This window comes from Heptranchias perlo, chromosome 25 (assembly GCF_035084215.1).
Source record: "Heptranchias perlo isolate sHepPer1 chromosome 25, sHepPer1.hap1, whole genome shotgun sequence".
NCBI lineage: Eukaryota > Metazoa > Chordata > Chondrichthyes > Hexanchiformes > Hexanchidae > Heptranchias > Heptranchias perlo.
Genome location: NC_090349.1, coordinates 40,025,358 through 40,039,179, shown reverse-complemented (window position 1 = coordinate 40,039,179; position 13,822 = coordinate 40,025,358). Strand labels below are relative to the sequence as shown.

Genomic DNA, 13,822 nt, shown 5'->3' with positions numbered 1-13,822 from the left:
TCGGATGTGCATAATGCTGCACTTCTTTCAGAATTATACTCCTTTTATACTAGCTCGTTTTCTTTTTTTGGTTGCATTTGAGTTTTCTTTCAGGTACACACAAAATACAAGCAGCTGCTCCACCCATATATAATACATTAAAAAAAATCTGTACATTTACCAATGACAAAATTTCACTTAATGTGTTGAGACTTGAATAGCAGGAGGGCAGGCTGAGCTGAACAAAAACTCCAGGAATGTAGGAAAAGTGAAGCCACTTATTTCTGAGAGGTTAATCCTCTGAGGGGAAAAATATATTCGATGGATTCCAAGAGGGCATGTTCAATTATATGGAGAAATTTGAAGATTTAAAAAAAAAAGATTTTTGTGTTATATACTCACCTTATTTTTGATGCTGCATCCTTGGGTACTAACAAAACAACATGGTGGCCAAAAGAATTTTCCAAAATTTCATTCATTGCCCCTCTCCCTCGATAGCATTTTAATTTTTATTGCTAGTTTTTATACCAGGTTGCCACTATTCCACAAGTACCCTAACAGTTCAGTGTGCCCGATGTGATTTTATTTTTATGAATATTTGAGCCAATTTAATGCAAGTGTGGCATACGTTTTGCATGAAAATAACCTCATATTGGAATTTTTTTTTTTACAAATTAGACTTGTGTAGTTTTGTCACCTGCTAAATTGAATCTCGGGTGGATCAAGCAGGTGAGCTGTGACCAAAAGGTCAATAGCCTGTGATTTATTTTCTTTCCAATCGAGGTTTCAGGCAAGTGCAAGCAGAGACCAAGCACTTCTCATAGAGAAGAATAATTTTTTTATTCGTTCATGTGATGTGGGCAAGGCCAGCATTTATTGCCCATCCCTTGTTGCCCTTGAGAAGGTGGTGGTGAGCTGCCTTCTTGAACCATGCGGTGAAGGTTCTCACACTGTGATGTTAGGTAGGGAGTTCCAGGATTTTGACCCAGCAACGATGAAGGAACAGCGATATATTTCCAAGTTGTGCCTGCTGCCTTTGTGCTTCTAGGTGGTAGAGGTCACTGGTTTGGGAGGTGCTGTCGAAGAAGCCTTGGCAAGTTGCTGCAGTGCATCCTGTGGATGGTACACACTGCAGCCGGCGATGAAGGGAGTGAATGTTTAGGGTGGTGGATGGGGTGCCAATCAAGCGGACTGCTTTGTCCTGGATGGTGTCGAGCTTCTTGAGTGTTGTTGGAGCTGCACTCATCCAGGCAAGTGGAGAGTATTCCATCACACTCCTGACTTGTGCCTTGTAGATGGTGGAAAGGCTTTGGGGAGTCAGGAGGTGAGTCACTCGTTGCAGAATACCCAGCCTCTGACCTGCTCTTTTAGCCACAGTATTTATGTGGCTGGTCCAGTTAAGTTTCTGGTCAATGGTGACCCCCAGGATGTTGATGGTGGGGGATTCGGTGATGGTAATGCCATTGAATGTAAAGGGGAGGTGGTTGGACTCTTGTCGGAGATGGTCATTGCCTGGCACTTGTCTCGCGTGAATGTTGCTTGCCACTTATCAGCCCAAGCCTGGATGTTGTCCAGGTCTCTCGTGCGGGCACAGACTGCTTCATTATCTGAGAGGTTGCGAATGGAACTGAACACTGTGCAAACATCCCCATTTCTGACCTTATGATGGAGGGAAGGTCATTGATGAAGCAGCTGAAGATGGTGGGGCCTAGGACACTGCTCTGAGGAACTCCTGCAGCAATGTCCTAGGGCTGAGATGATTGGCCTCCAACCACCACCACCTTTGTGCTAGGTATGACTCCAGCCACTGGAGAGTTTTCCCCCTGATTCCCATTGACTTCAATTTTCCTAGGGCTGCTTGGTGCTATACTCTGTCAAATGCTGCCTTGATGTCAAGTGCAGTTATTCTCACCTCACCTCTGGACTTCAGTTCTTTTGTCCATGTTTGGACCAAGGCTGGAATGAGGTCTGGAGCCGAGTGGTCCTGGCGGAATCCAAACTGAGTATCGGTGAGCGGGTTGTTGGTGAGTAAGTGCTGCTTGATAGCACTGTCGACGACACCTTCCATCACTTTGATGATTGAGGGGCGGTACTTAGCCGGATTGGATTTGTCCTTTTTGTGGCCAGGACATACCTGGGCAATTTTCCACGTTGTAAGGTAGATGCCAGTTTTGTAGCTGTACTCGAACAGTTTAGCATGAGGCGTGATACTTGAATGGATACTTGCCCAGGATTTCTTTTCCAAGCCTTCAAGTCATCACAGAGTGGCAGAGAGAAGGTGGGAAGGTGGAAGTTGCTTCTTCATCGCAAGAGTTTACGTTGCAAGAATAGGCCTGGTCTGACCTCTGACTGCAGACCTATAGCAATGTGGTTGATTCGTAACTGCCCTCTGAAGTGGCCCAGCAAGCCACTCAGTTGTACAATCCTGCTAGAAAACGACATAAGAATGAAACCGGAAGGACCACTAGGCACCGGACACGACAAAATCAAACCAAGCCCAGCTGATCATGCAAATTTCTCCTCGCTAACATCTGGGAACTTGTTCCAAAATTGGGAGAGCTGTCCCACAGACAAGCAACAGCCTGACATAGCCATATTCACAGAATCATACCTTTCAGCCAACGTCCCAGACTCCTCCATCACCATTCCTGGGGATGTCCTGTCCCACCAGCAGGACAGACCCACCAGAGATGGTGTCAAAGTGGTATACGGTCAGGAGGGAGTGGCTCTGAGAGTCCTCAACATTGACTCTGAACCCCATGACTTCTCATGGCATCAGGTCAAACATGGGCAAGGAAACCTCCTGCTGAGCACCACTTCCTCCCCTCCCTCAGCTGATGAATCTGTACTCATCCATGTTGCGCACCACTTGGAGGAAGCAATGAGGGTAGCAAGGGCACAGAACATACTCCGGATGGGGGACTTCAATGTCCATCACCAAAAGTGGCTCGGTAGCACCACTACTGACCAAGCTGACTGAGTCATGAAGGACATAGCTGCCAGACTGGGCCTGTGGCAGATAGTGAGGGAGAAACCTGCTTGACCACGCCCTCACCCATCTACCTATCGCAGATACATCTGTCCATGACAGTATTGGTAGGAGTGACCACCGCACAGTCCTTGTGGAGACGAAGTCCCGTCTTCACACTGAGGACACTTGCCATTGTGTTGTGTGGCACTACCACCGTGCTAAATGGGATAGATTCAGTACAGATCTAGCAGCTCAAAACTAGGCATCCATGAGGCACTGTGGGCCATCAGCAGCAGCAGAATTGTGTTCCATCACAATCTGTAACCTCATGGCCTGGCATATCCCTCACTCTACCTTTACCATCAGGCCAGGAGATCAACCCTGGTTCAATGAGGATCGTAGAAGAGCTTGCCAGGAGCAGCACCAGGCGTACCTAAAAATGAGGTGCCAACCTGGTGAAGCTACAACTCAGGACTACATGCATGCTATAGACAGAGCTAAGTGATCCCAAAACCAATGGATCAGATCAAAGCACTACAGTCCTTCCACACCCAGTTGTGAAGAATGGTGGACAATTAAATGACTAATGGGAGGAGGAGGCTCTGTGAACATCCCCATCCTCAATGATGACAGAGCCCAGCACGAGTGCAAAAGACAAGGCTGAAGCATTTGCAACCATCTTCTGTAAGAAGTGCCAAGTGCGTGATCTATCTCAGCCTCCTCCCGATATCCCCACCATCACAGAAGCCAGCCTTCAGCCAGTTCAATTCACTCCACTCCACGTGATATCAAGAAACGGCTGAGTGCACTGGATACAGCAAAGGCTATGGGCCCCGACAACATCCTGGCTGTAATGCTGAAGACTTGTGCTCCAGAACTAGCCACACCTCCAGCTGAGCACCATCTGCACATTCCCCTCCAAGTCACACACCATCCTGACTTGGAAATATATCATCGCTGGGTCAAAATCTTGGAACTCCCTACGTAACACCACTTTGGGAGTATATTCACATGGACTGCGGCGGCTCACCACCACCTTCTCAAGGGCAATTAGGGATGGGCAATAAATGCTGGCCTTGCCAGTGATGCCCACATCCCATGAATGAATTTTTTTTTAAAAAGTACGTGCCAGTTGGTATCAGCTAACTTGTGAGCAAGCTGCAATGCAAAAGTAAACTTGCTGGGCTTGATCACTGGCATTGTGGATTTTGGCATAAAATGAAAGTAGCTTTTAGTGTCAGTTGATATTTGCAAGAAGGTGGACAATATAAGTATCTTCCATTGGACTTCTGTTGGTGTCCTGAAGGTGTAAAGAACAAGAGGATTGAAAAGTTAACTTGCTTTTGCCTATACAGAAATCATCCATGTCAAATGTACCATTCTTTAGCATCTGTCTTTTGCTGCCTGCAGAAGTCAACCTTTGTGCATATGTCAGAAGTGGATTATAGGATAGCACCTGAGTAAATGGATCTTATTTTTCTAAATAAAAAAAATTAAATTCTAAAAGCATTGTCAATCTCTCATGGTGCTGCATATGGGAGTCAAGACCAAATGTGGTCTACAGATGAAGCAGCGGCTAACTGGACTGGGGAGCAAATGTAATTCAGTGCTCATGTTCTACCCTTTTTACAATACTTCAATAAAATATTATTTATAGTCAAATAGCAAAGCCTATGGAAATTTGTGCAAGTAGCGTTGGTTGCTGCGGAGGTGTTTCTCTGCACTACAGGCTGAGGAGCTGGCATGTGACAGCGCCACCACTAGCAGGAGGCTGTAATTAGTGTTTACATAGGCAGTTTCCATCATAAATGTGGGCATAGGAATTTTTTTATTGAAAAAGTTGACAGAAGTGTGACAAGTCTTGGTGACATTTATTAAAAATACTTAACTATAGAATGTTCAGTACAGGTACTTAAGTGTAGTGGAGAGGATGAAACTGATAAATCTATCTAAAGTATCAGTTTGACTCAACTGGTTGCACTCTCACCTCTTAGTCAGAAGGCCTGAGGTTCAAGCCCCACAATCCAGGTTGACAGATCAGTGCAATACTGACTTGAGTGCTGAATGTTGGAAGAGACGTTAAACCAATCTAATAGGCCCCATGGTATGATTTGAAGAGGAGCGGCGGAGGGGTCAACTGGTGTTTTGGCCAACACTCATTCCTCAACGAGCATCACCTGAAACATACATAGCTGGGAATTTGCTGTTTGTGGGACCTTGCTGTGTGCAAATTGGCTGCCATATTTGCCTGTGCAATGACAACATTTCTAAAGTCATTAATTGTTCGAGTCTTGTGACATTACGAGGATGAGAGGCACTATATAAATGCAAGTTTTTAGAAGATAGAGATGTGTTATTGCTCTGAAGGAACAATTGCAATGTTTGATTTGTTGATGTACTTTACCCACTGGTTGAGTATTAATGCACATGAATCTGGTCCAGAGGCCTCTATCCTGAAATGTTTTTTTAAATTTTTTTTTAAACCATCCATTACACCTTTTCTGTGAAGGAAGGGTACTATGATTTGATTTATTCAGCTACTTTTCACGAGTTGGCTCCTGGACTGTGTGGTGACTGATCGAGGGAAAGGAATTAACAAACTCTATCCTGCCATAGCACAATTTTCAGTATTTACCTGTTTTTTTGCAGGAACTTGAAGAAATCCGCAAGTCTGGAATGAAGAATTTCCGTAATATCCTAGTGGATGACACAAATGTATTCTATTGGCAAGGACTTATTGTTCCTGTAAGTAGGCTGCACACAAATTATCCAATAATAGTTTTGTAATTGATAATGATTAGGTTCTTTATCATGCTGATGCTTTTCAAATCTCTATCCACTATTAATTTGAAGTCAGTATTTTAATGCACAGAACAATTTGTCAACTTCCAGAAATTAAATACCCACTTCGATGTTGGCATTTTTTCCCAAGAAGTGAGTCTGCTGGAACTTTGAAAGAACATTCATCTCTTAATTTGGTTTACTGCATTTAGCTGAATAATGAGATTGTTAAATTGCTTTGATGTACAAACAGTGATATAATGCCAAGAAGTGTGAGCTGGCCCTGTGTTGCATTCTATAGTTACTGGCCTGAAAGCCATATGTGAAGGGGAGCTAGTCCCTTTTTCAGAACTTCACAAAGAAACTGCAGATGACCAACTTGGCTCCACTGTTTATTGCATGTAGCTGTTAGCATTCCAAGGTTAAATCTGTAATGTTGCATATGCTGCAGGGATGAAATTATTATCCAATTGTACAGTACAATTTTTTACATGTGCAAGCTGTTTAGTTTGGCAAACGTGTTGAGGCCTCGAATAGCCATGGGCTTGTGTTTTAGAGGTAGCCATGTTTAAAGTCTTCAGACACAGTAAGCGGGCTCGTAATATGCTTTTATGTTGCAAATGACTTGTTAGTGGAATTGTTGAATAGAGTAGTAACTTGCAGTAATTTTGATAAGTACCAATCAAATGTTTTGTTTGGTTTCATAAAATGTGTGAACAGTATTGTTTATCATGTGTGGAAAAATAAATTAAGCATCATATTTAGATATACCAGCTGCCTATCACAATGTACTAGGAATTGCTTGGTTTTAGATTTCTGTCCCTATCCAAGTTTCCCCGTTTGTTCAATCCTGTCCTGATTGTAGTAACTTGTATGAAGTTGAGATTCCATGCCACCACCAAACTGAAGTGGTTGTCCTTCTTGTATGAGTTTGCCCAGTGAATGTTGGCAGTCAATTCAACTGTAGGATATCACAGCTTAACCCGTTCTATTCTTCACTCAGCACCCAAGTGTGCACTATTGAGTTGGGATCACTGGGGTCCCTGGCTGCTTTTTGTTGGGGTATTATGTTGACCGGGACTATCTTTGAATGGTGCCATGGGATCTTAAACATCTATCTGAAGAGCTGACACTGGCTCGATGGGCCGAATGGCTTCCTCCTTTGCTGTATCATTCTATGATTCTAAATCAGTGAACAGGTAGGTTAGGCCTCTGTTTAATATCCTAGTCAAAGGACTGCAGCACTGTCAATGCAGCATTCACTCATTACTGCTTTGGAGTATCGGCTTAATTTACAAGGTCAGGCTTCTGCTGTTTGGCTCAGTCATAATCTTCTGACCCAAATGCGACAGTGCTGCAAGCTGAGTCAAGATGGTTCTCTCTCTCTCTCTCTCTCTCTCTCTCTCTCTCCCCTTGATTTTAGGAAAGAGAATGCTATTGACTCAATTACTTTGGTTCCTCTTCCACCCCCTCTCATTTTTGGTACATTAGTTGTTCTTTCACTTGGATCTGAATTTTAGTTCTGCCTATCTATACCTGCTGGAAATAATCTCCTGTCAGTAAGATTCCTACTGAATGAATCCAGAGTAATCTAATCTCTGTGCATGTGTATCCAGAGCACAGAACTTCCACCAAATGGACACACATTGGCAACCTTGCTCAGGATGGCATGTGGAAAAAAACATGTGGTTGTATAGAGGCTGCTATTTTGTTTAAAGCCCACTTTTAGAGAATAATGGAGAGAATATTTTGCATCTGACTCAGGCTGTACCTGAACTGCATGTGCTTGATGCCGAGAATATCATACTGACGTTCCTCAGCTTGAGTTCTTTTTTTAAAAAAAACTTCCTCCCAAAATTGTGTAAGTCAGAGCTTCCATAATCTTTATACATTATTATGAGTTCATATTTTTAGACATTCAAACTGTTTGGCATCCTAGCCGACAGATCCATTATCACTCTGTCCTTGCCAGCCTCTGGTGGCTCTGTGTTGCAATTAATTGAATTCAGAATCCTTGCCCTTGTTTGCAAGTTCCACTACGGCCTCACCCCTCTATCCCTCTGCAACCTCCTCCAGCCTTTGGTGCCAGCACATAGCCTTTGTTCTTCCGTCTCTGGCCCCCTTTGCTTTTCCCCTCGTCCACCTTTTGGTGGCAAAGCATTCAGCTGTCATGATCCCACACTCTGGAACATTTCTTGAGCCTTCTCAAAATTTGCCTCCTTCACTGCACCTTCGGTCAACTTCTGTTTATGCATCTATGAAGTAGTGGTACATTTTGCTATATTAAAGGCTCTATATATAAATGCAAACTGTCTCACTTTCAGTTGATGATTCTGTGGAACTGATGAAACTTGGCAGTGATGATTTGAGAAGCAGAGCTGTTTCTAATGACATTGTATAACTTCAGGTAAAATTTGCTGTTCTTCTGAACATTCTGGACTCTCATGACCTAAGATGTTTGAATATGCAAATAGAACTGTATTGATCAAGCAAAATCACTTTAATGTACTTGAAAAGCAGAAGTTTAACTTGAATTTGCAAAGTGGCGGAAGGACTTTCGAATAACTACATTGCATCTGTGCTTTCAGTATTCTGTATTTTCATTACTTTTGATTTGATATCATCGTATAATGTAGGTTTGGTTTCTGAAAGTATGCAAAATAGGGCAAGCTCTGATGGAAAACCAAAGGAAGATCAACTTTGTTGCATAGTTGACAAATTAATTTCAGCCTTGAGTTTCATTAGATTTTCGTACTAAGTGTACATACACAGTATTTTACAGTCTATTGTAAACAATTTTACAACACCAAGTTATAGTCCAACGATTTTATTTGAAATTTACAAGCTTTTGGAGGCTTCCTCCTTCCTCAGGTAAATGTGAGTCTATGTAGGGGCTATTCACTGTCATCCTGGAGTGTCTCATGAGTCATCAAGAAATTGTTCTTGATCACTCCTGTGGTATACAAGCTTTTTGGGATGCTCCTAGATTTTACCTAAACAATCAAAATTTGGGACTATAATTGTCTAGGCTGTGCTGGAACTGAAGAAAATAATCAGTCAAATGTTTTCACCAGACTATCTCTCCATTCCCCCCTTGTGCAATAAATATTCCATAACAATTTTGTTTACGGTACTTTAATGCACCCGAATATATTGATTTAGTTTGCATAAAAACCTAAAGCATTCATAGTGAACAGGGTAACTCAAAGCCTTTAACGGTGGTATTCATCAATTTGAGAAGTCTGCTTTCAGTTTCCAAAATTATTTTGTTGAATGGATGTGCGAGTACTTCAGAGTCTAAATTTTGATGGACTGGATAGCACTGATGAAATCTAGAATGAGATGAAATAAACCAACTTGCAGGTGGAAAGTACTGTTCTCTGAATTAGTTTCTCTTTCAGTTTTCAGTTTCACCAAAACCTACCAGGATAATTCAATTCCTTAACTGCTCTAAATAGCTTACCAGAGAGCATGCAGTTTGCTTCAGTACATTTAATATTTGTGGAGCAATGTAATTAAAATGCCTGTTGGTTTTCTATGCTCTCAACCACGTAACTGGAATTTTCAGACTTGAGTGTTCTCAAGCAAATTTTCAGTTTAAAAAAAAAAGTAACTTTTGAGATTATATACTTAAGGATTGAGTGCAGCAAGTGCTTCTGTGACCTACTTGAGGTGCTGAGGTATATCGATCTTTTTATTAAAAATTGCAGTCTGTTTAATCTTTTTGGTATTACTGATTTGTTTCAGTACTTGGAATTTTTTTAACTTGGATGACTTTGTCCTAGCCGCAGTTTAAACTAAATCTTTGTTGTCTCATTAAAAATAGTGTTTAAGTTCCCATCTAGTTGCCCTGTTCTCCAGTGCGTTCATTGTGGAAGGATAGGAGGGAAAGTATTATCATTAGTAGCTATTTCTTGTGCACTTCTGTCATTTGATTGGACATTAGTAAGATATTGTTAGAGAAGTCAGAGCCCATGGGTTTTGCTGTTAGGATCTTGCTCATTGGGCATCCGAGCACTCTGCCCTGGTCCATGCTGCACTCCAATGCATCCCAACAAAGCCTTATTGATAGTCTCCTTCCACTTCCAGCATAGAGCAACATACATGCAAGATGTGCAGTATTAACAAAAGGTGCTTAGTTCTCAAAAACCAACAACCAGCTGACTGGGAGTAAAATAAACCAGTAACACGGCAAGCACATTGAGTAGGAGTGCACGTAGCTTGCATTTGCCTCCTGTTTCCAGCAGCTCTCCTCTCCCAGCTGGTCTGGACTGCTTCAGGAGTCCACAGTACTGCTGATTTTGACTTCCTTTGCAACTGACCGTCAAACAGTACTTGCTAACATCCCTGCCTCCATGGAACACTACCAACTAGAAAACTCTTACACCTGTCTCCTCCTCCTCAAAACTTGCAATCAGCAGATGTAGACTTTTCATGTGATAAAGCAACATTGTGTCTTGCCTTGAGTATCTGCTACCTAGCCTATTCTTAAATGTTAACACGGTCTCTGCATCAGTCATTAACTCTGGCACAGCCATGCAACCCTCCGAAGGAGTTTCTCCTCTTTGTCCTAAATCTCTTGTAATCTTGTGTGTATCTGTGTCCCTTTGTTCTAGGTACTTCAACCACTGGAAACAGTCTGTTTCTATCTGTCCCGCCTCTTCATAATTTTAAACGCCTCTTTCAAATCACTCCATAAATCTCCTATCATTGAACACTTCTGTCAGATCTTCTCTTAACCTTTGTTAAATTGAAATTAGCCCCAGTTTCTCTAGTTTTGCCTCATAATTAAATCTTCTCATTCCCAGTATCATCACAGTGAACCATCTCTGCACCCTCTCAGTAGCATTGGCATCCTTCCTAAAATAGGTCATCCAAAACTGAACACAGTATTTTAACTGTGGCCTAACCAATGAATTGTATAGATTTAGGTAATACCTTTTGTGTTCTATGCCGCTATTTATAAAATCTGGAATCCCATTTTTCAACTTCATACCTCTTACAGGTTTATGCATCTGACCCCTAGGTGTCTCTGCTCCCTCTTTCCCTCCTCCCCCCTCCCCCGCCCCCCACAAAGTTTTATCATTTAGTCTAAAGGTCCTCCCAAAATGTATCTGTTCACATTTCTCCGCATCTGTGCAATCTACCAACCTGTGTGTTCTCCTGAAGTAACAGTTTTCACAGTAGACTAGTTAACCACAGTCCCCTTTTTGATGTGCCCCTCTACCAGAAACTATATCATTTTTATATAATTGAAAAGAGCAATGATCCTAACACTAGCCCCTAGGGAACACCACTGTTTACATCTCTCCGGTCTTAAAAACATCCATTAATTGCTGCATTCTCTATTGTATTGTTCAGCCAACTTCCCACCCACACTACATTCTCTTTTAATTTTAACAAACCTCCTTATCAAATGCCTTTTTAAAAATCCATATAAATGATCCCCTGTATTTCCTTTATCAGTATAGCCAGTTATTTCCTCAAAGAACTCAATTAAATTAAACTTGCATTTTACAAATCAGTGCTAGCTGTTAATTTAAGCCATGACTTTCTATGTCTTACTGCATCCTGAACTATGAGCCCTAAAAATATATGCACTATTGAAGTGAGACTGACTGTTCTACAGTTACCAGGTTGATTGCTTTTTTTTAAACAGATGTGTTAAATTGACAGTCTTCCAGTCCTCTGGCACAACCCCCATAATCCAAGGATAGTTCAAATATTGCAGTCATAGTTTCTGCAATTTCCTCTTCTGTACCTTTTCATACCCGCATTCTCACTCTCGTGATAATGGAGGCAAAACTCGTATAGCAAATAAGCCTTCCCTTCATTCGTCATAAGATTTTCTTTTTGTTCTCTGATCAGCTTTACTCTTTTTAATTGTGCTTTTGTGTGTTTATAATGTCCTTTACTATTTCCTTTGTTACCTGCCAGTTTTTCTTCATGCCCCCTCTTAGTCTTTCTGATCTTTTTGGTGCCACTCTATTTTCTATATTTGATTTTATTTTGAATTGTTAGTCTAAGATTTACCAAATGTCTAATTTCACTATTCATCCAAGGAACTTGAGCTCTTGCTGTACCCCCTGTACTTGTGACAATGTTTTGTTTGTACCATAATCATCTATTTGAAAATTTCCCATTGCTTGTCTTCTTATCATTTTTCTTTTTGATTTGCCTGAGCTAGTTCCCATTTCATAGTTTTTAAATAGCCCAGTGCAATACTTAGCTTTTGTGAAGTTAATTGTTACCAACGGATATATTAAACACATCTTACAACATAGAGGATTGGTTCTTGCATGTTATTGGTACTCCTGATGTGGCCCAGTGGTGACTGCGACAAAAATAGGCACTTATTAGTTTAGTGTAACTTAAATGGCTAATGTTTAAAATGGAGGTGCTCTTTCATTAAATACAAAATGGTGGACGCTGCATCTGTGAGAACCAAAAGGGTGGTTGATAAATTAGAAGAGATGATTCCCTTTGAGGGGAAGCAGTGATTTTTAAATTGTAACTATATGCAGCTTCAACAGATTAATGTGATTTCCAACTGTTGTCCTGTGCTAACTCAATCTGGTTGAAATGCAGGAAAGGAAATGCAACTGTAACAGATCATTATCCCATTGCCGATCAAGATGTGAAGACCGGTGACATTTTGTTTCAAAAGCAAAATACTGCGGATGCTGGAAATCTGAAATAAAAACAGAAAACACTGGAAATACTCAGCAAGTCAGGCAGCATCTGTGGAGAATGAAACAGTTAACGTTTCAGGCCGATGACCTTTTGTCAGAACGTCTGACTTCAAAGAAATTGCTGTGCTTCAAAGGAGGTCAGAGGAGTAAATCCTTGTTCTGGCTGCTAGTTTTCATTTCTGGCGCAGATGCGTCAGTCTGTGGGTGTCCGAGGCTCGTGGTCCCCGTGCAAGATCTCGTTCTGAAAGATACACTGAGACTGCATATTGTGTACCATGGAACTCGAGAAGGCACACCTAATTCATCCAAAGAAACTGTTTCATTTTAAGAAACAAAGAAAAACTGAAAGCATTTTTAACAGGGTAGATTAACCCTTGTGGATTTTTTCCAATTCTCTAATATAAGTACCATGCTCTGTTTTATTTTGCCTTTGTTTTTGGCTCTGTAAATCATTTTTAATCATAATTAAATTTAAGCAGTCGTTTAGCCTGTGTCGCGTTTTCTACCATTGCTATTTTCCACCATCCAAATTGAAAGGAGGTGTAATTTGCATCCTACATGCTCAATAGTGAGCAGTTTACTGAGATTTAGGTTCTTAATTAGACCTGGGTGATGTTAACTCATTGTACAGAGAATAAAATAGAGGTTTCAGTTCATAGGAAACAGTCTACTTAAGGAAACTCGCCAAACTGTTCATACAAGAACTGTAACAGTCGTTTGTGGCTTATCTCCCAATAACCTGTGGTCTTTTTCAAACCCCACATGCTTGAGGGTCTCCATTCATGTCTTGTGGTGAAATGTTGACATAGCTGACATACATAGCTGAAATTCAGAACCATTCTCTCCTGCTTTTGTGACTCCTACAAGGAAATACTGATAGGCAGGGTTATCCCATCATCCTTGCAGTAGCGAAAGGGCTGCATTAGAATAGACTCCTATTCCATGAATAATTGGCACACTGTTGGAGCGTTATTGAAACTGGCCCCTTTACAAGGCATTGTTTGGCAACTCAACAAAAAGTTAGTAACATTGTATACTATCTTGCTAATTAGTAACTTTTGTTCCAAAAATAAATCATCCAATAATTTCAATTAAGCAAAGGCAATAACAGCAAAGTGGGAAGTTAGTGCTTTAATAAATTTGATCAGATAATTTGAATTAAGTGACTTTGAATTAAGACAGTAAACTGTACAGGTTGAGTGCTCACTTCAAAATGATGTTTTTATATATCTAATTTTTGGCTAGACATAGTTATTTGAAGTACATGAAAGCAATATGGATATTCCAAGATTTTAGTATTTTTGTGTAAACCTTGCTAAAATCAGACACTTGCTGCTCATATTACAAAATGTGAAAATGCTATGTAAGTTATCAAAAAAAATGGATTTTTTTCCCCCCT

At 41.1% G+C, this 13,822-nt stretch overlaps 1 protein-coding gene across 1 annotated transcript in view; it reads left to right on the top strand.

Annotated features, from left to right (window-relative positions):
- The window catches only part of ube2l3b (ubiquitin-conjugating enzyme E2L 3b), a 47,228-nt gene that overhangs the window by 10,821 nt on the left and 22,585 nt on the right, over positions 1 to 13,822 (top strand). Inside the window, exon 2 of the mRNA XM_068006091.1 lies at positions 5,600 to 5,695. Within this exon, the coding sequence (XP_067862192.1) occupies positions 5,600 to 5,695 (96 nt within the window). The remainder of the gene's footprint in view (positions 1 to 5,599; positions 5,696 to 13,822) is intronic.